At 42.0% G+C, this 23,601-nt stretch overlaps 1 protein-coding gene and 1 pseudogene across 1 annotated transcript in view; one reads left to right on the top strand and one right to left on the bottom strand.

Moving 5' to 3' along the window:
• Positions 1 to 23,601, top strand: part of LOC135932642 (uncharacterized) — a 310,350-nt pseudogene that overhangs the window by 127,595 nt on the left and 159,154 nt on the right.
• The window catches only part of LOC134622203 (alpha-2-macroglobulin-like), a 29,851-nt gene continuing 25,464 nt past the window's right edge, over positions 19,215 to 23,601 (bottom strand). The window contains exons 28-36 of the mRNA XM_063467991.1: positions 22,419 to 22,581; positions 22,157 to 22,344; positions 20,737 to 20,949; positions 20,117 to 20,241; positions 19,916 to 20,006; positions 19,760 to 19,828; positions 19,574 to 19,679; positions 19,389 to 19,433; positions 19,215 to 19,276 (exon numbers count right to left, since the gene is read on the bottom strand). Coding sequence (XP_063324061.1) covers positions 19,396 to 19,433; positions 19,574 to 19,679; positions 19,760 to 19,828; positions 19,916 to 20,006; positions 20,117 to 20,241; positions 20,737 to 20,949; positions 22,157 to 22,344; positions 22,419 to 22,581 — 993 coding nt within the window. The 3' untranslated portion in view covers positions 19,215 to 19,276; positions 19,389 to 19,395. The remainder of the gene's footprint in view (positions 19,277 to 19,388; positions 19,434 to 19,573; positions 19,680 to 19,759; positions 19,829 to 19,915; positions 20,007 to 20,116; positions 20,242 to 20,736; positions 20,950 to 22,156; positions 22,345 to 22,418; positions 22,582 to 23,601) is intronic.

The following is a 23,601-nucleotide window of genomic DNA, read 5'->3' as shown; positions in this document are numbered from 1 at the left end:
TTACATAAGAGCCTCAGTTATATAAGAGCATGAGTTATAGACAGAGGTGCGCCGTGAGCCCTCTGCTGGTCACAGCCATGCATCACAACCAGACGGCCCATAATAACTACATGTCACTGTGACCATTCAACACTGCCACCTGCTGACAACCCTGCAGTACTGCGTCTTCACAAACAACAAACACTTTGATATAATGTTTTTAAGACAGTAGTGTATCCATGGTTACCATGACTGTGTAGCCAGGTACGATGTGAGTTAAACCTGAAGTTGACAGGGAAACCACACATCCTGTAGTCAAACAGGCTACACAAACAACTACCTGTAGTGAGTTATTAAAGGTGAGCCAGAATTGGAGGAGTGAGGGTCCATCTCCACGACATCAGGACAGCTACAGTATCTGAAGCTTGGATCAAACACAGAATAACTCATCGAGCCGTTATCAATGAAACAAGCTGATCGTTTAGAACCGTTTATTAAGTTCAACTTCACAAATCCAATAATTTTGACTTCCTTCTTTTCTGTTCAAATTTCTAAAACTACACGTACCATCTCTCTAGCTCTTGAATAAATCTTAAATACCTGCAGGACTCTGTTAAGGACATTCTATGACACTGTGGTAGCATCTGCTATTTTCTATGCAGTGGCCTGCTGGTGGAGTGGATACAGGGACAGGAGCAGGACTGACAAACTCGTTTGGAGGTCTAGCTCCATGATGGGATGTCCTCTGGAGTCTGTGGAGGTGGTTGGTGAGAGGAGGATGTTAATAAAGCTGACATCCATCATGAACAAACCACATCACCCACTGCATGAGTCTGTGAGTGTGCTGAGCAGCTCCTTTAGTCAGAAACTGAAACACCCTCGCTGCAGGAAGGAGCGCTTTCGCAGATCATTCATCCCAACAGCAGTTAGACTCTATAACTCCTCAATCATGATGTCATAAGTCACTGGACACTGTGAACATCCACGGTCACCACTTCATGCATAATGGACCTTCCATGTGTATGGACATGTGCAGGTATGTATATTTAGTGTCTACATGTCTATACATAGGAATAGTAGTGGTACAATAGTTATGTTAAGCTATATAGTTTATGTCCTGCATATTTCCACAACCATATCCATAATCACATACTGTGTATGCTACCGTTGTATATAGTGCATCACCTCACTTTATTTATGTATTATATATATTTACTTTTATTTCTTTGTATTTTCTTTGTATTTTTTGTATTTTTCCTTCTGATACCTGTGCCTGAGCTGAGGTAACACAAAAATTCTTATACCAATCACTCAAACTGTACCTGTAATACAAATACAAGTAAGGGTAGTGGAACTCCTGGTTTCTATTACAAAAGTAAAATAGAGAGAAACATGTTGATTCTGCATTTGAGACTGAACATTATTCATGGTTCTGGTATTAAAGGTATTAATATTAATGGGATTAATGGGATTACACAGCTTTAACTCAAATGACAGATGACTGTTTAAGAAGTACAGGTGGTTGGAGTGGTACTGATGGATGTAACTGATGACAATTTATTGTTAACAAACATGTTAGAATCTTAGTTTTATATTCTCAGGTGCAATCAGTAGTTAAATGGACATTACAGATATTTTGAATGTGTCTCATCCTCATATGACATTTGGTTCTAATTACAAGGTTTCTATTGAACGTGTGCTTGTTGGTCCATGAGACCAGGCTGCTGGGTGTAAACTTAGACTGTAAATTATCCAGGACAGAACATATTATTATGATTACTACTAGAATGTACAGTGATGTTGATGTACGAAAGTTTTGACCTAAATGATATTGTAAGGTAAATATCCAAAGAAAACAGAGAAAACTAAACAATCATATGACCCCCTATGAGCAAGTGCTTTGGAGACAGTGGGAAGGAAAACTCATGCTCATGGAGGGGCAGCCATAGTGAGCAGATGGTGGTTCCCACTTTGTGACTGTTGGTGTCACACCACATGAAACACTGGGGCTCTCACTTGGTGTTGGCTCTCTCTGCGTTAGAGTGTCCCTTCCTGTTCCTGTTACAACACACAGTGGTGTTTTTTTGTAGCTTACCTGCATTTCAATTTAATTAAAAACTTACAGAGAACTTCTTGTTTCGTAGTGTAATCCTCATGTGCTTCATCCGACGCAAACCTGCTGTTTACTCACTTGATAATTATATTTATCTTAGTTTATCTTTATCTTTAATTATATTTAGCTTAGCTTAGCTTTTAGCTGACATGTAGACTATTTGTAGCTCTGGAGGCCAGGATCACTGAACTGGAGACTCGGTTTTGCAGGCCTAAAAACCTGATAGCCAGGCCGGTGTAGCCCGTGCAGCCGAAGGCATAGGCCCTATTAGCTGTCCCCCAACAGACTGTCTCGAACAGTGACGGTGAAGAGCAACCATAGTCTTAAACAGAAGCCCCTGGTACACCACCAATTATTAACAAGTCCAGCATAGTACTGAGTCGTGCTCTGGACATAAAGACAGCAGCAGCAGTTTTTTTTAACTTGGGCAAAGAGCTGAGCTGATCTTATCAGCAGTTTCTCTTCTGCTTTCAATAGATCTGAGCTACAGAAGAAGACACAAACTGTACAGACCACAACGTCATCTTTTTGGGGTATTTTTGGCTTTTTGCGGATGTGTGAAACAGCCAGAGAGCATCAGCCTGTCAATGATGAAGTGTTTGATCCAGATCAGTAACTCTGGAGCTCCATCAGCTGGATTGGAAGGGTTAGCCAGAGCTGGATGAGTGTGTGGATGGCTGCAGAGTCAGCGTGTTCTCGCTGAGCTTCATGGAGCTGTGATGGACTGAGAGGGACAGCTGGGACACTTTAGGAAGGACCTCTGTGAGCCGGACACACAGCTGACGTGACAACAGGAAGTGATAAAACCAAAGCCTGAGGCGTCCGCTAAGACCGCACACCCTCAGTTGACATCCAGACGCCATGAAGACGGCTCCTCTGCTCCTCCTCCTCGGTGAGTCCTTCACTCAATTATTGGATCAGAGTGTGAGACGAAACACAGCTGACCTCTGAGCAGGTCCCGTTGGAGGGTTTCAGTGGTCACTTTGTGTTACAGCACAGCTGACAGTAAACAATCCTTCATGTACTCTGATTCCATGGATGGAAACAGATTCTGTGACATGTGAAGATGATGTGAGTCATTGGCTGATGTCTCTGTGTGTGTTTCACACAGTGCCGAGGCTTTCATCCTCCTTAATGAGCACAGTCTCCTTCCAATCCAACAACCTATTCTGAAGTGTGTCCCACTGAGGCGATCAGCCTCCCCTCACCTTCGTTCCAGGACTACTCTGAAAATGGTCACGTACAAGGACTCACATAGAAATGAGAGAAAGATCCATGGAGCATGTCCAAAGTAAAACCTGGAAAGATGATCATAAAGAGAACTGTTGTTCAAGAACACGTTAAAAATTATACAAAAGTCCTGCTTCATTAAAAAAAAAACTATAGAAATACTTTTGCACAATGCTGAAAATAAATAAATTAGTAACTGACATGAATTAAAATCATTGAGCCTATACTGTATAACAAAGTTATTGTCGTAGAACTTGTAACGTTGGGTTGTGTTCAGTGGTTGAGATGAGGCAGTAGAAACCTTAGCAGAATAGTAGGAAGAATACATGATCACACTGGTACTGAGATCTTCACAGTTGAACGGCTGCTGCTTATCAAACATGACAGACAGTGTTCTGTAATGTTGCAAAGGTTTCTGGAGAGGTAAAACATATAAAGTCTGTCTCTCTCCATGTATTCGCGTGCAAGCACGTTGCTCCCATAAATCACAGAGAGGGCAGTGGCGCATACTAATGACATCATAAACCCTCGACATTAAAGAGACACCACACCACTGTGACTGTTACAAACTGCTTAACCAAACTTTTGGTTGTTCAAGAAACAGCTTGCCAGTCACAGGTTTTAACTGGTTCCATGACGTAAATTGTATCTGGAAATGTGTTAAATGGCACAAAATAAGAAAAACCAGGCAATGTGTTTTCCTGGACCCCACCTGTTACTAAATACCTGTCAGGTCCCCAGACAGCTGTTGCTATTGTCTATTTTGTCTGATTGATCACTTAAAGTGAAAATGTGGTTTAGATGCTTTTGCAGGTAATGTCTGACTTTTTTTTAGTGCTGTAGAACAACCAGAAATTATGGTTCCCACGATGCATGTTCTGGTCATGTGTCCCTACAATGTAACAAATACAAGGATAGGTGTGTGTTATAACGCTGTGTATGTGTTGCAGGTGTGTGTGTGCTGCTGCTGCCTGCACCGACTGTTTCTGCAGGTGAGTTGATGACGTGAAAACAATCAGTGAGACTCCAACAAGAACACAAATACATTTACTGTGTGTGTGTGTGTGTGTGTGTGTGTGTGTGTGTGTGTGTGTGTGTGTGTGTGTGTGTGTGTGTGTGTGTGTATGTGTGTGTGTGTGTGTTTCTCCAGTGTCTCTGTCTGTCAGTCCAAACCTTCAGCAGTTCTTCAGTGGATCTTCAGTGTCTCTCAGTTGTGTTGATGATGGAGAGACAGCTGATGGATGGACAGTGAAGAGGACCAGAGGAGGACCCACTGAGGACTGTGGAGCAGCTGCAGCTTCAAGCTTTGGGCCGTTTAATAGTTCCTCCTGCATCCTCTTATCTCTCACCGAGTCAGACTCTGCAGCTTACTGGTGTGAAACCAGTTCTGGACAGAGTGATCCGATCAACATCACTGTAACTGGTACACAAACTGCTTCATCTGCTGCTGCTACAACATCTGGATGTTTATCTGCTCTCATTAACTCTGTTTGTCTCTGTTTGTCAGTTAAAGGTGTGATTCTGCTGATCCCAGCACTTCCTGTGTGGACAGGAAGTGATGTCACTCTGGAGTGCAGCAATGGGAAAACAGCTGCAGCTTATTTCTTCATTAAAGGGAGTCCACCGGAAAATAATCCTAAACAAAAGCACATCCTGACTAAAGTCCAGAAGGCTGATGAAGGTTTCTATTCCTGTTCTACTAACGAGGATGGAAAGTCTCCAGAGAGCTTTCTGAGGGTCAGAGGTCAGGACAATGACATCACTCCCTGTTTATAGACATGAACTAACCTGCTGACATGATAATAAACTGACTGAGTCATGTGCATCATCTCTCCTGCAGATCCTCCTCCTGTTTCATCTCCTCCTCTTACATCTACTCTCTCCATCCACCCACCAACCTTCTCCCATCCTCATGCTCCTCCTCCCTCGTCCATCCTGGTCCCAGTTGTAGCAGGTCTAGGCTCTGTGGTTCTCCTGGTTTTGGTTCTGGTTGGAGTTCTGTCCTTCTGCGGGAAACCTAAAGGTGAGAAACCTGCACAGTGATATGTAGGATAGTAAGTAATAGTAAGTAAGATATTTGTTATCTGGCCATGCAGTACACCACCTAAACCAACCAAGATCTCTATGAGACAGTTTTTGCAGAAGTCTGTGACTCCAGCACGACAGAACACAATTGATAAAGAACTGGAAAAATGATAGCACTTGTTTTCCAACCATTTCTGTTGTGGATGATAAAGGATTCAGGACTTTGATACATGCACTTAATCCCAGTGCATTTTTAACCTTCCAAGAGAAGGTTAAAAAAGCCACAGCAGTGTGTCTAACAACTGACAGCTGGACATCCCAAACCACCACATCCTTCTTGTCAGTTACGTGTCAGTTTATTGAAAACTTCAGCAACAGACACACTTTTGAGAACTTATCAGAAGAGCTGCTCAAAGTGGCAAAAGAGTGGGATGTGGAAAACAAAGTAGTTTGCTGTGTTACTGACAATGCAGCTAACAAAACAAAAGCAATTAAAATTCTGAAATGGACCCACCACCCATGTCTTGCGCACACAATTAATCTGGTTGTAAGAGATGCTTTGAAGGCGATGAAGCCACCTGTGGACAAAGTGAAGGCGATAGTGGAATTTTTCCACTGGAGCACAACAGCCACACACAAGCTCAAATCTACCCAACAACAGATGGGCATGCCTGAGCTAAAGCTCAAACAAGAATGTATCACAAGATGGAACTCAACCTTTCATATGCAGTCCAAGGATGCAGTCATCTTTACCTTGGCAGTTATCAATGCACCGGTCGACCCTCTGAGCCACGAGGAATGGGAGGTACTACAGTTCTGGAGCCATTTGAGCAGGTCACCGTGGAGATCAGTGCAATCAGGTGAGTGTGCAAATGTTACTGCATTATTATTAATATTATTATTATTATAGTAGTAGTAGTAGTTTGTTGCATTGCTGGTTGCATTGATTGTATGGAAAGCAGATTAGACATCATCATGAATAATAATATACTGCTGAATTTCAAAAAAGCACTATTTTGAAACTTGGTCTTTACTTTTTTCCAGACGTGTCACAGCCTCCAAAATGTTAATCCTGTGCAAGGGTCTGCAGAGAGTGACAGCTGAATGCCAAACCAGAGTAACTACAGGAAAAGTGATAGAGTTGGTGGATGCTCTTTGTGCATCCATGGACAAAAGATTCCACAGAATGGAATATAACGCTGTTCTCTCTGAAACTACCATTCTTGATCCAAGATTTAAGAAGCTGGTCTTTAATGACAACAGAGCGGTGGATGAAGCTTTTCAGAAATTAACTTCAGCAGCAAGATCCAGCCAACCAACTCCACTGTCAGTGGACTAAGAGGGAGAAGAGGCAGAAGTGGATGAACAAAAGAAGCAACAAGCATCTGCTGTTTGGAGGTTCTTTGAAGAACGAGCAAGTAGAGACACTGCCAGAAGGAATCCCTCAGCAGATGCAATACTGGAAGTGAGATCCTACATTGATGAGCCCCTTTGCAGAGAAGTGCAGATTCATTGAGCTGGTGGTAGATCAGGAATTCAATTTATTCACATCTTACCCAGGAGATGACAAGGAGACGTGGCAATATCATTCCCCTCTGATAGAATCTTCTCCAAAACAGGACAGATAGTTACTGACAGAAGAAACCGGATCAGCTCCTCAAAGCTGAGGCACTTGGTATTTAATGCCAACCTTTCCCTTAATTAAAGGTCTGGTTGTTCATTTTTTCTTTTTGTTTTGCATATTTTAATCCATATTTTATTTTGTTGTGGTTTGCAGTGTTTTGTGTTGTTTCATTTTGAATTGGTTTAAAAGGAAAAAAGCTGAAATTTTAAATAGTTAAAAATTGAATTATAAATAGTTTGTTTTTGTACTTTATAATTTATTTTTTTTTACATTTTGTGTTCTGTGAATAAATAAAATAATATTATATGATAAACATTTATAAATAAAAAAAAACACATTTTTTACATTAGTAGTTCATTTTGTGCATACTTTTATGTTGTTGTTAATAATAAATTAATTAAAGCAACAAAACAACCTGAAGAGCCAGTCGGGAGCCGAAAGAGCCGGCTTTCTAAAAAGAGCCGGAATTCACTAGCTCATACTTTCTCCCTCCTTGACATTCACACACATAACAGGAGTGTCACTCCCACACATTCTCCCTGCACTCACCCTGAACACTAAATCAGATAAAAAGTCTGAGAAATCAGACAGAAACTTAGAGTGATTCTGGGGTGTTGATTCCTTTAACATATTCATCCTGCTGCAACCAGGTTTCTGTAAGGCATAGTAAATCAATTTGTTGATCAATTATCAAGTCATGTACAAATAGAGAGTTGGAAGAGGGACACCTAATGTTTAATAATCCACATTAAATATTTTTTTCTGTGGTGTTGTTGGAGCAGTTTAAATTCCATGGAGAGCTCTTCCTGTGCTGATGTTTCTCTGTGTGATGTAGGAGGTCGGGGAGCAGACCTGTGGAGCTGTGGAGGTGACGGCTGTCTGAGACGGAGCGTCTGCCTCTGCTGTGAGTCTCCTTCATGTTTCATGTATTATCTGTGTTTCCACCACTGGAGGGCGCTGTGGGTTATTGATGTGTGTGAACAGTAACCAATCACTGCAGTCTGAATGCTTCTCTTTGGTCATGTGACCATTTGATCTCTGATCAGTGTGTTCTTCAGTTTCAGGCCTGTTTCTGCTGACTGCTGCAGGTGAGCTGATGTTCCTACACCTGTCTGTCCTCATCATGACCTCTGACCTTTGGTGACCTTTAGTGACCTCTGTCCTGTTACAGGTGTGTGTGTGCTGCTGCTGTCTGCTCTGACCGTTTCTACAGGTGAGTTGAAGGTAACAGGAACTCTGAGGTGATGTAGGTGCTCTGTGGTCACTGCTCCATCATCATGTCTTACAATCCTCGGAGTATAGTCATGAGACCAGTTTTTTTGTGCTTCACTCCCTTTTTCTTCTCTCCTTTATCTGACTCACCGTTTAAAGCTGATAGGCTGGTAAATAAAGCTTCTCTGTTCTTTTTTTAAAAATTATATCTTTATTTGGATTGGACAAGTAGAGATAGGACAACATAAAGCATCTGCATAGCAGTATACAAGTAACATATGAACAGAGTCCATTCTGGGTTTTTAGATTTAGTTTAGGAGAGCAGATGATAAACAACAATAATCAACAAATACATATTACCCTCCTTTGGCCATTACTGGGAGAGTTGTTCACCTGCTCTCCAAAGGGAGATGCTTAGAACACATTACATAGAACTATAAGCACAAATTGGGGGGAGGTCCGTGCTGCTGTCATTGTAAACAAGTAAATAAATAAACAAATAATAATAGTACAAAAAACAAAAAAACAAAAAACAGGCAACAGTGAGAATCAAGTGAAGTCAGCTCTGGTGGGGGTAATAAATTGTATCCATTTGTTCCAAATTTCGTAGAATTTGGCCTTTTGGTTTCTTAGCAAATATGTCAATTTTTCCATCCAAGCTTCTCTGTTCTGTGTACTTGGATCAGCTGATCAGAGGAAGACACAAAATAATGTTCACTGCTAAAGCTACATTTCTCCTTTAACGTATTGATCAGATTTATATATGAATTATATCTTTGATTAGGAGTAAATATGATTTATTACTAGCACATATAGAAAAAGCTGTTTTAGCACTCTGATCATCTTTAACAGAAAAGGATGGATGTTGGGATCTTCTCTAGTCACAGGCTGGAAATTTGTCCTGCATGATGAGTCGTGTGTTTCCAGCAGCAGGTCTGAAACTGCAGTTAAAGTTCTGAGACTCCGCCCATAATGACCTAAAACCATGTGTGATTTAGATGCGACACATCTATCCTTCAGTATCATCTCCTCGTTCACCTCTGGAGTTCTTCTGTCCTGCAGCTTCATTTCATTGCACTCGATCACACGTGCTTCATGTTTCTATCCTCAGACTCCCAGCATGCCCCAGGGGTGGAGGTGTTTGAGAGGGCGGAGTCTGTCCTGCTGCCCTGTCAGGTACCAGCTGATGTTTCCAGGAGTGCCACAGCAGCAGTGTGGGATCGTGATGAGTTGAAGGTCCCAACAGTCCACGTACGTCTGCAGAGCGGAGTAGATCTTAAAGATCAGAACCATCGTTACTTCAGTCGAACATCGATGAGAGTCGACGCTCTGCAGACTGGAGACCTCAGCCTCACTCTAAGAAACCCCACAGTCTCTGACAGTGGTAACTACACCTGCACCACCCGCAGGGCTGGAGACGATCTGAAGAAGATCCATGTACAGCTGTTGGTCAAAGGTCAGTGGGGAAGATCCAAATCCAATTTATTTATACAGCACATTTAAAAACAGAAGTTTGCCCAAAGTGCTGTACAGAAGCAAATGAGTTAAACACAAGATAAAACCACTGACACTCACACATAAATATAATAACACACATAATAAACATATCAACTCACACCAAGCTGAACACTATCAAAAAAAGGTGTGTTTTCAAAACGACTTAAAAACAGGAAATGAAGATGCCTGTCTAATATTTAAAGGCAGCGTATTCCAAAATTTGGGGTCCATAATTGAAAAGGCTCGTTCTCCTCTACTTTTTGGTCTAGATTAATGGACAACCAAAAGCAGCTGGTCAGCTGATCTAAGGGTCCGCGAAGAAATATACGGAAAGGTATGGGGGAGCAAGACCATTAAGGCATTTATAAATCAGCTTTAGCACTTTGAAATTGATTCTGTCATGAACAGGAAGTCAATGAAGAGAGAACAGGATAGGTGTTACATGTTCATGTCATGTGGGTACCAGCCAAGAGGCGGGCAGCAGCATTTTGAATGCGCTGAAGACGTGCAATAGATCCTTGGCTCACTACAACATAATAAAGTGCATTACAGTAGTCAAGCCGAGTTGAAATAAAGGCATGTATTACCTTCTCCATGCCAAAACTGACTTCAGCTTTGCTATTTGTCTCAACTGGAAAAAGCTTTTTTGCAACACAGAACTAATATGTTTGTCCAATTTAAAATCTGAGTCCATAATGACTCCCAAATTTGTCATACACTGTTTAACATAACAGCACGTCACTCACAATTCCCAAGCGGGTTGCATGAAATATTATTAGGTCTAAATACAGTCGCCTCAGTTTTACTCTCATTGAAACTCAAAAAGTAGGGTATTTTGTGTTTTCTAAAAATAGACCCCAAAGGGAGCAGGTATAATGAAAAAAAGAACAGGGCCAAGGATTGAGCCCTGGGACACCCCACAAGAAAGGAGGGCTGAGGTGGACTCAGAATTTTCAACTTCAACGCTAAACGTTCTGCAACTCAAATATGAACAAAGCCAATCCAGTGCTGCACCTTTGATGCCAACCAGGTGTTCCAAACAAGAGATAAGAATATTGTGGTCAACAGTATCAAACACTGCAGTAAGATGTAAAAGCACAAGGATCACGGAACTTCCACAATCATTTTCTAAAAAGATATAATTAAAAACACGTAAAAGTGCTGTTTCAGTGGAGTGTAGATGTTAAAAAACCAGACTGAAAACCCTCCATGACACCATTAGTATCTAAAAGCTTATTCAGTTGGGTAAAAACTATTTTTTCCAATAACTTTGAAAGGAATGGAAGCTTTGAAATGGATCTAAATTTTGAGCAAGCTGAAGGATCAAGGCCATTTAAAAAAAAAAAAAAAGGTTTACAATTGCATGTTTAAAACCATCAGGAACCACACTGGAAGTAATACTGCTATTACTCTGAACAATGACTCGAATGTCAGATTAGAGTCGACAAACATGAGAAACAAGTACAAACAGACAAAACAGACTCTGACTGACTCCTCCTCTGTGTCCTCCTAATGACTCCTCCTCTGTGTCCTCCCCCTGGCTCCTCCTATGTATCCTTCTCCTGACTCCTCCTCTGTGTCCTCCTCTTTCAGCTCCTCTCCCCTGTGAGTCTGTGCTCAGACTCTTCTGCCATCTAGTGGTCTTCTGTCCATACTGCATCTCCACTGGTCTGCTGCTGTCCATCTCTTGGAGCAGGAAGACACCAAACAAACCGGCCGTCTCCATGGAGATGAGCCAGCGTGATGGAGGAGGTCAGGGACTGGCTGAAGATGGTGATGATGTCACTGCTGATGTCACCACTGAGCATGCCTTCTGAGCTGCAGACTGTGTGTCAGCGTACCAGCATCTGCAGTATTTCTGTATCTTGGTTCCTCTTTTGCTGTGTTGGAGAAAAGTTCTAGTGTTTACTGTCAGTATGGATTAGTTAGGTTTGAGTTTATCACTTCATCCCTGTTTCCTGTGTAAGTCTGTCCTCTGTGTATGTCTCCTCTGTCTGTATTGTGCCTCCTGTACATTCTCTCCAGTCCATCATGTGCGTCTCTTCCCGTTGTCTTCCAAGTCCATCTAGTTCTTCCCTACCATCTCCTGTGTCATGTTGCGTGAATTAGTGTTTCCTGTTTTACTTTGACAGTGTCACGTCGTGTGTTCAGTGTGTGTAGTTTTGCTTCCTTTGTGTTGTCAGGTCCACTCTCCCTAATTACCCTTGTGTGCTTATGTTGTGTCTGTTTTCCTCTGTCAGGTTGTCTGTATTTCCTGTGTCTCTCATGTCATGGTGCAGTTCCCGCGTCCCAATCTCATGTTCCAGTCTTGTTTTTTGCTTTAGTTTTCCCAGTTTAGTCAGTGAGTCTAGTCTCGGTTTCACATTTTATGTATGTCAACATTCCAGCCTCAATAAATGACTCTCTTTCTGTTTAACCTCACTCTCGCCTCAGTTGTCTACATTTGGCTCCTCCTCTCTCCACATAATCTGTTGCTGCAGATCGCGACACTGTGGAACTCTGATGTGTTTTTAAAGTATTTTTATCAGTCAGTAAGTTTACTTCAGCATACGAGGTGAAAAACTAACTTCATCGTCTTTAAATTTGTTACTGAGGTCTGGACGATGAACATAAACCTGTAAACCCTCCCACTGATACTTCAGGATATTCTCTTACCCAACAGCATGGTCACTGCTAAATAAACACAGCTGTGTGTTGAACCAAAATCATACATGTTTCCATGTAAAAATGTCCTGATGCACGCTCAGTGATCCAGGTAAGGAGATCCCTAAAGGTTGACTGTCGATCTGACCTGTGTGACCTCTGAGGCTCCATCACTGAGTGTATTCAGCAGATACAGATACAAACATTTCCTCTGTTCATGTCAGTGTGCAGTGCTGTTTACACAGCATCCACCTGACCACTGAGACTGGGAGGAGTCACAGATCCTCAGTGGGCCGGGTCAGAAAAGCTACCAGATCAAACCTGAGGACCCAGCTGCTGTGGATCCAGCTGCTGTGGACCCAGCTGCTGTGGAGCTCTCAGTGGGATCTCTGGAGCAGTAAATTCAGATTTGAGTCAGGTGCTGGGATTCAGAGATTCTTGTATTGCTATCATGTAATCTGCCTTATGATGAATGCATTGATAACATGTTTTATAGTATTACTTTAAGAGTAATATTTCTTACAGGGTTCATATTGCACTGAATATGTTTGTCAACACATTCATTCTATTCACAGGTTGAGTTCATTCTATACACAATGCATAACTGTGCTTGTTTAGAGTTGATGTTCCGTCCAAAAGGGTTTTAAGCTTCACTGGTGAGAGTGTCCAGGTGATACATGTTGAGGGAAGATGAGAACATAGCAGGTTAATTGCATGCATGCTTACAATATATAAATCTAGCAACAGGCCTGAGCGCAGGCCCAAGTGTCTTTGACCTTTTTGTAACTGGCTGCCCTTTTACCTACTTGGTAACAGATGACTGGAGGCTATAACCAGCCCTCAGACACCCTGAAGGCTTAAGACTATGATTGTGCATGGAAGGTGTTGCAGAAAGGGGAAGTTATATGTCTGTTATATGTCTGTTTATAACTATTGAAGATGTACAAGATATACCATTGACTGTACACGATGAACTTTTGTCTTGTGTTGACGCCATGGGTGGTGGTGGGGGGGGGGGGGGGGGGGGGGGGATACCCCAGTGCTTTAAAAGTGTTCTCAACATGTATTTTTGTCAGAGGACATATCCTGATATGTCTTCTCCGGTGCTAATAAACTCATCGTTTGATTGCACTTTTCTGGAGCCTCCGTCGTTTGTTGTCTGGTCTGCAGTTGATCGATCTCGCTTAAAAGGTTGACTACATTTGCGCTTCCTGCTTCTTCCTACAAGGGTCAGAGTTCACAGGTCAGATCCAGGTTTGTCCAAAGAACTACAGAAGCCAGAGACAACAATGGCTCCAGGTGACCATCTTCACTGACCACACCTTCTGTGATGAATGACTCCTTTCTCCTGGTGTCCTGGAAGCAAACAATGATATATTTTAGAACAACAACTTATTTCCTTTCTTAAAACTTTTTTTTCTGAATTTCCTATAGAACAGACACCACTTTAGACTCTCAGGCTCCCTCCCCACTGGAGAGGTGACATTCAATGTCCCACTTGTCAGTCTGGATAGCCCTGACCACCACCCAACACACAATAATGCCATGAATGTCTTGAAAGCATATTATTTTTAAAAGGGCTCTGCAAACATGGCCAATAACTTATTCTGATGATCTGCAGAATAATTTGGGCACAAAACTAATTTCATTTTTCCAAAAACTTGCAGACTTCACTATATACAGTGCAGACAGTGTGGACCCTCTAAACTAAGTCTGTGGGATATGATCTTTGAAGAAATGCAGACCAAACTGTTGTTGTTTGTTACTTACACAGCATGTGTTGTAGGATTAACTGGAGTCATCAGCAACAGCACAGAGCAGTCACATCTCAGGTCTAATAACAGAAGACAGGAAACCAAAGCATAAAGGAAACAGCAAGTAAAACAGTTTGATCTAAAGTATGATTAAAGTTCAGCCTGATTAATATAAATGTGACAGCTACTAATATATTGTGGGAAGTAAACTGTGACCAAAATACTTCCCACTCAGCTGATGTCTTTCTGTCCAACAGCTCCTTTTCTAGACGTGTAAGAGTTTGATGTAACCAAGCCACAGGTCAATGATCAATTTTGTAATCGTAACATCAGATCTGCAGCCTAATGTACTGGACACGGTGTTCATGAACACCTGGTGCTGAAATGGATCAGGTGGCACACCTAAACATAGTGAGGGTGCTCTTGGAATAGATGGTCCGTGAGATCTTCACACTCCAGCAGAGCTTCAACAGCATTCTGGGGGAGACCGAGAACATTGAATTTGAATAGACCGTGTTCAGCACCTCCATTGCTGAAGCTGCTTTGCTGAGCCCCGGCCACAAGGTCATTGATGGCTGTCGTTTTGGTAACCACCAAATCAAATGGTTGATACTGGAGTAGGGGAGACCAGCGATAGTTGTAACATTTTTGACATTTCTGTCTCTAAATTGGAGCTCTTTTAAGGTAGTGGATTCAAAATGTAATGCAAAGTATTTACATGTCTTTGCTATTAAATAGTGCAGCTATTTTCTCTGCAGCACAATTACCCATTGCATGGTATGGTCTCAAACACAAAGAGTGAAATGTTACAATTAACCCCATAGTCTGGGTTAGTTGTAACATATCCTGGGGTGAAATGTAACACAATGAAATAAGGGTACTGACAAAACATTAACATATAATCTTTTTTATTCAACACATGAATGCACTTTGAGCCATTTATGTAGCTATGTGTGTGTGACAGAATGCAGAAATCTAGCTTTTGAACATATTCCAACCCCCCAAAAAAGACAAATGATGGAATTTTCTGCAACTGAATATTTCATTAATTTTGGTTGGTCTTCCTTGAGTTTGGCCTCATTTGCTCAGTGGGCATTATAACCTACAACTCTTGCACCAATTTTGAACATAACAATGAAGCTGACAAAATGTAGCTGTTCACCAGCATCGCAATTCCATTACTTTTTATCATGGCTTACCTTGGTGTGGTTTGCAAAGTGCTTCAGAAAGATGAGGAAATCTGTTTCTTGCACCCATCCTGATTTATTTCCACTACCAATACTTCCTACTGGTCCATCTCTGACACAGTGGTCTGCATAATGTATGTGTGGGAACACAAACAGTGGTTGAATTGTGTTGCCAATGGCATTAACTGCATATACAAAGGTGACCAGTGAACCTCTCTCTGCTGATGTCGTTGCCTCAACTTGTTTAATATAAGTTAAAGTAATAGTGTGGTAAGTTGTAACATCGGCATTATTGTTACAACTAACCCAGACTGTTGCTGTTACGACTGACCCAGACTCCTATAGCCATGAACTAGCTAAGATTACAGCCAACGGCTAAAACATTAGCACTAAAGACCTACACAGAATATATCCCCATAGACATACAAATAACATAATTTAAGTTTGATGAGTTTAACTGCAAAGCAGATAATGCTATTAGAAATTGAAATAAAGTAGAAAAACTTACTTTTCAGCTTGGTACTGAAAAAGGAGTCCTATCAGTTTTGGTTAACCTGTGAAACCTCAGACGCAGCTGATAGGTACCGACAGGCCAAGTGGCACATGGTTCAGGCAGTTAAGACAGTTAACCTTGTCAGGTAGTGATGGTAGTGATTAGGGATGGGTATCGTTTAGGTTTTATCCGATACCGGTGCCAAACCGGTACTTTTGAAACGGTGCCGGTGCTTAAACGGTGCTCAAACCGGTGCTTAAAGAATGGAGAACACAAAATTGGTCCAAAAACCTCTCATGTTCAGCTGTTTTTTTTGTTTTTTTTGTAAAAAGATAACAATGTTAGCCTTTTCTGCAGCTATAGGGCATATATGGTATCACTCTTGGCTGGAAGCAGTGCTTAAACAACGGAAAAAACACAAACTTTGTCCAAAAACCTCTCATGTTTAACTGTTTTACACTTTTTCTTCGGTCATTTTAGCCTTTTTGGCCCGGGTGAAGGAAGTATCTGCCATCAAACTACTACGGTGTTTGCTAGTTCACCATTAATGTAATAATGTGGTTAGCCTACTCAACGTAAATTACACACGAACAGCATTAAGCTACTCACGCAGAGAAGAACGGCTGCTGCTGCCATCATCATCCGTTATCATTTCTGCTACACTGGCAGGGCTAGGGGCCAGGACTCTCCTCTTCGGGTTCTTGGGGGATGTTGCTAACTCCGGGTCCGATAACAGGCACCACACCCGCAGTAGATGTGCTCGGTGTGAGGTCTCACAGCAAGCTATCAAATACGGCGCATTTCTCGGCTTTAAAAAAACAACGCTATGCGTCGCCAGGTGTTTCATCGGATTTGAGGTGTTACCTCCTTTGACAGTATCACAGTATCAGCTTAAAGCACTTGTTGCAGGCTGCTGAGTTTGCATCTTTTGCTGTGAAGTACAGCCAGACTTTTGACCGCTTCACCTTGGGCATTTTTAATCTGTAGCTCTGTTCTAAAAGAACGTACGTACCTGGACCCGCCTACTATCCTCGGAAACGTAAAATGATTGGCTAGAATTGGCTCAGGAAAAAAAAGAAGCACCGAAATGTGCGCTGCTTTTCGGTCTGGTTACTACCGTTTATGTCAGAACCGGTGCCATGATGGCACCGGACACCGGTACCCATCCTTAGTAGTGATGCTCATTAAAGCTTTCTGATTTGATCAGAAAAGAAAAATATTGGTCCATACACCTGAAAGTCCGGAAAACGCGTTGTCAATTCTGTTTACGGATGTATCCGTGTATTTCCACAGTGCTGATGCTACGCTGAGCGGAGCATTTGAAATGTCGAAATGTGAAAAGATAACAATGTCCCTCTCACCGGTAGGTGGTTGATACATTTTTTCGGGGTTGTTATCTAAGATATTAAGATATTAAGATATTAAGATTAAGAAGCGGCGCAACTAATGGGTCTACGCAAGCTAATTTGCAATGTGCACCGCTGGCCCGGCCATTTATTTTTTGATGCACCTTCTCAGATTAATTCACCGCGTGTCGAGCCCAGGGCTGGACTGGGACAAAAAATCTGCCCGGGCAGTTTGACTAAAGACCGGCCCACCAGGTATTAAAGCCATAAAGCCTTTGAATGAAAACAAACACTGTTGTGACAGTGTACGCTGTCTTGTTGGTATATGTATGGTCTCTATACATTTTACATCAGATTAAAAACTTTGGTTGAACGATTTCCCTGTTAATGCACTACCTGGCAATACTTTGTTAGACCCGTCCCTGCACTGTTACCAGCTGTCAGCTACATAGAAAAGGATCCTGGTGTTATTTGTCTCTCAGAAACAGTTCATAACTTCCCTTCAACTCATTCATGTCACCTAAACAGGTAAACCTGTTTCTCCATCACCTGTTCAGCTCTGATGATTCAGTAAGGACATCTCCTGGTTTCATCTTCATGTTTCCCTCTCACCAGATATCCAAACGGATATCATGACCAGTAGCTTTACAGCTGTGGCTCCAGCAAACATCAGCTGATACTAGAAAGTAATATTAAATAAATTCTAACAACAGCTGATCAAGCTTAAATGTGCTGCTGTTGTTTAGCGCGACATCCGCCGGTTACCCCGTTCTGGTGCAAAGTGGGCGATAAACAAACAAGAGAGAAAAGCCGATCAGCTGATCATTGATCAGTTTCATGACTGAAGTAGAAACAGGAGAGGGAGGGGGGAGAATGAGAAGAAGAGGCAGCTGTGCAGCATAAACACAGAATAACTCCAGCTTTGTGTTTATTTCATTGTAGCTGAAGTCCGGGACAAACTGTGCCTTTTCACCTCAATACCAAACGCCAAATATTTTCTCTGAATTCGAGAGGATTCTGTTTTTTACAGGACGGTTGGCGACTCTAATAATTAACCGTATGAATAAAATAAAGTTCAACAACAACTAACATCATAGCACCCACCCAGCTATATAGAAACGGAGAGAATGAGAGAAGAAGATTCAGCTGTGCAGCGTAAAGACAGATTAACTCCAGTCTTTTTTTTTTCATTGCAGCTGAAGTACGGGACGAATCGCGTTCCTTTTCCTCTCAATACAAATGCATTGCAATTGGTCTAGCCCAGAGCTGATCATGACCAATTGACTAATCTACCACCTTTTACTGTGTATACCATTACAAACACAAACAAAACAAACATAAAAATGAAAAATCTCCATCCAAATATCTTAAAAGTTTATTTTGTGCCCGGGAAAGAGTAATATTTAAGTTTTGGACGAAATGGATTCTGGGATATTGCATTTCGTCATTTCAAGCTGATTGGAGACCAAAACAGCCAGCCAGATGTTTTTTGCATCAAAGTCTGTGATTGGCTGGTTTTGTGGCACAAATATAACGGTGTAGAGAAAGAGTTGAACACGCACGGGCAGAAATGTTGAGAGTGTAAGCAACACATTGTGAGCCAGCGCAAATGCAAAAACTGGGCGAGAGGGGCTGCTGTTGTATGTGTGTGGATAATAGCAAACACTGAAATAAATTCTTTGCACGCAGCAATGAATTTTCTTTACTCAAATTTAGCTTTTCTTCGCTCAAAATAAATTTCTTCTCAAAATGCAACTCTTGCACCTGCAAATTTTTTTTTTGAGAAAAAAATCAAAAGAGCCGCTGCTTTGTTGGAGAACACACACACACACACATTATGTTTCTTTCTTTTATTTCTGTGGACGTCACTTGCCAGCTGTCACCGAATGTCTCCCAAGAGCACGTTTTGCTTTTTTAATGTTCTGCCCACTTGCACCATTTTGTTTTTGCCTAAACCTGCACAAAGACAGAAATGTGGCATAAGGCCAGTCTCAGGGTGCATTCACAGCACTATATTTTCCATTCTGCCTTTTATTAATAATGAAGCATGTTATTAAAGAAGCATTAATAATACTGGAGCTGTTAACACACACGCATACACACATGTGAGCAGAAAAAGTATCTTTATTCAAATGCAGGTTGAAACCTCAGGACCAGCCACACCTTCTTCAAACTGTGAGATGAAGAATAAAAGTTAGTAAAAGCTCAAAGTTGGTCCTTTTCATTGATGCTGTGAACATGAATGTGTGTGAAAGGTGTATTTGTGTGTTATTACAGCTTCTTACCTGCAGCTCACGAGACAAACATGTATTGGGTCTCAGCCTGGTCACCTGACAGAAACATGGTAGAAAAACATGAAAGTGTCATTTCTCTGTGTCCCACTGATGGAAACATCAGCTTGTATGAACTGTTCAGTCTGATGAATCCTCTGAAGTGAAGCTGTTGGAGTAAAGCTTAGCTAGACTTGGACCTGGTTGGTAGTAGTCATAGATCTTGACCACGGCTGGCTTCAGGTTGTCCACTGGGAGCTCCTGGATGATCTCTAAGCTGTGGTTGATGGGCGTGTCCTTTGATAACTGGACGAGACAGAAACAATCGCAGACACAGTTTGTACCAAAGATCATCATCTGGTGTCCCCACGGTGACTTTCACTTACCTCCTCTAAGTACACCAGAACATGATCCTCCTTTTGTTCAACACGACTCACCAGGAGGCCATGTTTGAGCTGTGAGGAGATGACATCATCTTTATTATTATCATCACAATTATCACATGAGACACACTCGTTGGTAGAATCTGTCTAATTACTCACACTCTTCAAAGACTCGGGGTCTGGGGAAAATCCAGAGAGCATTTTGATGTCCAGGATCACCATGTTTGTAGTTTTCTCCTTTCCACTGTACCTGTGTTTGAACAGTGTGATTATACTGACCTGTGTGCACACTTGCTTTTCATCTACCAGCAGTTCCTCCACACGGGTAAAGAGCACTCCTCTAACCTGTCACATACTTACAGCGATTGTATTTGCACAGTGAATTTGGGTCTAGCAGATTCACTGGTGGTGTCGACCTCTAGTTGGACTTTCACACTGAGAGTGGTGACATCAGCAGGTGTTGGGATGTTGTAGGTGGCAGAAATCTGGGAAACACACTTGGGTCACGTGTGGAACAGAACTAATCACACCTCAGTGCACCCTGCTGTCACTGCTCTACACCATGACACATATTTGCACACATACTTTTATATTCATACCTATATGTCTATATTCATCTTAATATGAGTATCTCTGTTATATCTACACTCATTTTATACGAGTGCTTGATGTTTGTTGTATATTTGCTGCTATGACAACTCAATTTCCCTCTGGGATTAATAGTTTCCCTGATTCTGATACAGACAGAAAGTTCATTTATTTTTGATCAGTTCTCTAATTTAGTTTGAAATAGCATTGTACTCTCTACAGTTATTACTGCCAGGTCTAATGTCTTTATTGTGTATGAAAATAATGTGCAAGATGAGCTTTATTACATGTGGAAATGCTAATGCTCTCTAAAGTTTTATAAGTAAAAAGAAAAAGAAGAAACCCTTTCTCTGACATCAACCAGGAGCTTGTCACATGATGCTGTCACTGACCTGCACTGAAGCACATGCAGTGCCCTTCACCTCCAGGCTGTATTTTCCTGACACGTCCTGCAGCGCCTCCTCCTGGTAGAGCAGTTTGTTGCTCTGATTTACATCAAATGTCAGCTGACTGCTGGGAGCCTGAACTGTCACTGTGCTCCAACCTTCAGGACTGAACACCAGAGTGGAGTAGAGAGCCAGAGCCTGAAGAGCCACCACCGTGTCCTACAGGATGGATGCATTGTGGTTAACACACACAGCATATGTCTCCATATTACATGGGCTTAAGTGGAATAGACATTAAGTTAAAACTGCCCGTGTCACTTTGAAACCCTCTCACAAAAGAGATCCTTGATCTCAAGTTTTCCAAATTTCACGTTAAACAGGTTAAAATATCTTTAACTGAGAATCATCAAAGTATAGAAATTACAGGTATAAACTTGCAGGTGATCTGTTATTTACATGCTGTTACGTGTAGTTAGTGTACAGAAGTCTGAGGTGACATTGCTATTTTGTTAAAACAATGAATTTTTAGACAAAACTTAAGTGTCATATTCTAACTAAAGAATAAAAACATCCCTGCCTGGCTAAAACAAATCTGTTTTACATATCTGATAGAAAACTGAAAGCTTCAGTATTATTTCGTCTGTCTCTGATTCTGTCTAAGACTAGGGCTGTGCCATATGACCAAAATCTCATATCCCGATATAAGAATTCTATCGTCCGATAATGATATAAATCACAAAAATGTAACATTTTCTGTAAATTCTGTGAATCTCGGGCATCTCGACTTGCGTGAAGTGTTTCCAGCTGGGCGTCGCGTACCTGGAGTCGAGTGTTTTAACTGATGCATGAAACGATACATTTTTAGACATAGGTTGTAACGGCCGCCGTTTTCTTTGTGAGTATTTATTACACGGCGTGCTGCGGGGAAAAGCCTCTTCTAACGTTTGAGTCTAAGGTTTCTTTTTTAGCACCTGACGGCTCTTTTTTGCTTCTCATCCGTTAATACTCTGCATCTTTCACGTGACTCAGTTTATTTTGAAAAGTCTCAACAGGATCTTGAGCTTTATTGTGAAAGGTTTATGTGGAAACTAAACAACCGGACACGCCGTGGTTTTACCGTCCTTGTTGCTAACGACAACGCATAAAAAAACAAGCGCTTGTCCATCCGTAGTGTGGTTATATTAAATATAAGAGAAAGAGAGAACTTTAAGAAATTAATATAGCCACTACAGTGACCATCAACATGATGGAAAAACATTGCCGTAAACAGTTTATTTTGCGACACCACGAAACAAACGATAGCGTAAAATGAAATGATAGACATTTTTATATCGTCATCCGATATATATCGTTATATCGAACAGCCCTATCTAAGACTGTATATTAACTCGAAGTTGAGCTTCATGCAGTTCGGGTGGTGTAGTACCTGAGTGGAGGAGAAGCCTCCGTAATAGTTCTGCTGCCCAGTCAGCCACCTGATGATACCAGAGGCATATCCCAGATCCTCAGCAGTCGGGGAGGCGCTGAGTTTGGCCAACAGCACATAAGAACTGATCTCCACTGACAGGGAGGCTGATGTTTCTGCTGCTGTCTGAGACCAGTAGAGGACACCTCCTACAAACACACACAATAACAGTCACAGTGATGCTAATAAAGCCTGAATGATGTCCTGCTAAAGGATGACTGACCTTCCCTCACTGCAACTGTGTCTAAGTGCTGCAGAAGGTGAGCTCGGGTCTCCACGTCTCCTGCCAGAGTGAACACATAGGCCAGCAGAGCTGTAGTGTAGGTGTTGCTCAGGTCACTGAGAGACTCCTTGAGACAAGCTAGGCTCTTGTTCATCACAGGATCCTTTAAAAGATCAAAACAAAGAACTTCAATGGAAAAACAGAAATCTTCTTTCATTAAACCCAGTATGAGAAGAATAGGAGGCAGTATTCCTGATTTAGTCACTCAAAACATCACCGTGATAATAGAAAGTGGCAGATGTGGGAAAACAGGAATTAGAGGAAAGTACAGATCAATCTTCTAGTAGTATTTACAATATAAAGAACATATTGAAAAAACACTGTACAGGTTGGGTGGTGATACAAGTTCTTGCTGGTGAGAGTTCAGATATGTTGATGACACCTGGGTGAAAATCAAATCTCAGGACATACCACAATTCACGGATCACATTAACTCTGTGGACCGACACATCAAATTCAACAGGGAGAATATGAAAAGTGTCAGGTTACAATAACAATGCATTGGATTTATATAGCGCTTTTCAAGGCACCCAAAGCGCTTTACAATGACATTATTCATTCACGCTCACATTCCCACACTGGTGGAGGCAAGCTACGTCTGTAGCCACGCTCTTCTGGACAGAGTCTCCTATGTTGTTCCCGGGATCTGCTGGAACCACTCGCCTAGCTTGGGAGTCACCGCACCTAGTGCTCCGATTACCACGGGGACCACCGTTACCTTCACCCTCCACATCCTCTCGAGCTCTTCTCTGAGCCCTTGGTATTTCTCCAGCTTCTCGTGTTCCTTCTTCCTGATATTGCTGTCATTCGGAACCGCTACATCGATCACTACAGCCGTCTCCTTCTGTCTGTCTACCACCACTATGTCCGGTTGGTTAGTCACCACCATTTTGTCCGTCTGTATCTGGAAGTCCCACAGGATCTTAGCTCGGTCATTCTCCATCACCCTTGGGGGCATCTCCCATTTTGACCTCGGGACTTCCAGGTTATACTCGGCACAGATGTTCCTGTACACTATGCCGGCCACTTGGTTATGGTGTTCCATGTATGCCTTGCCTGCTAGCATCTTGCACCCTGCTGTTATGTGCTGGATTGACTCTGGGGCATCTTTACACAGCCTGCA

This window comes from Pelmatolapia mariae, linkage group LG3_W (genome assembly GCF_036321145.2).
Source record: "Pelmatolapia mariae isolate MD_Pm_ZW linkage group LG3_W, Pm_UMD_F_2, whole genome shotgun sequence".
NCBI classification, from domain to species: Eukaryota; Metazoa; Chordata; class Actinopteri; order Cichliformes; family Cichlidae; genus Pelmatolapia; species Pelmatolapia mariae.
Note: the sequence above shows the minus strand (reverse complement) of the source record. Positions and strands in the feature narration are given on the sequence as shown.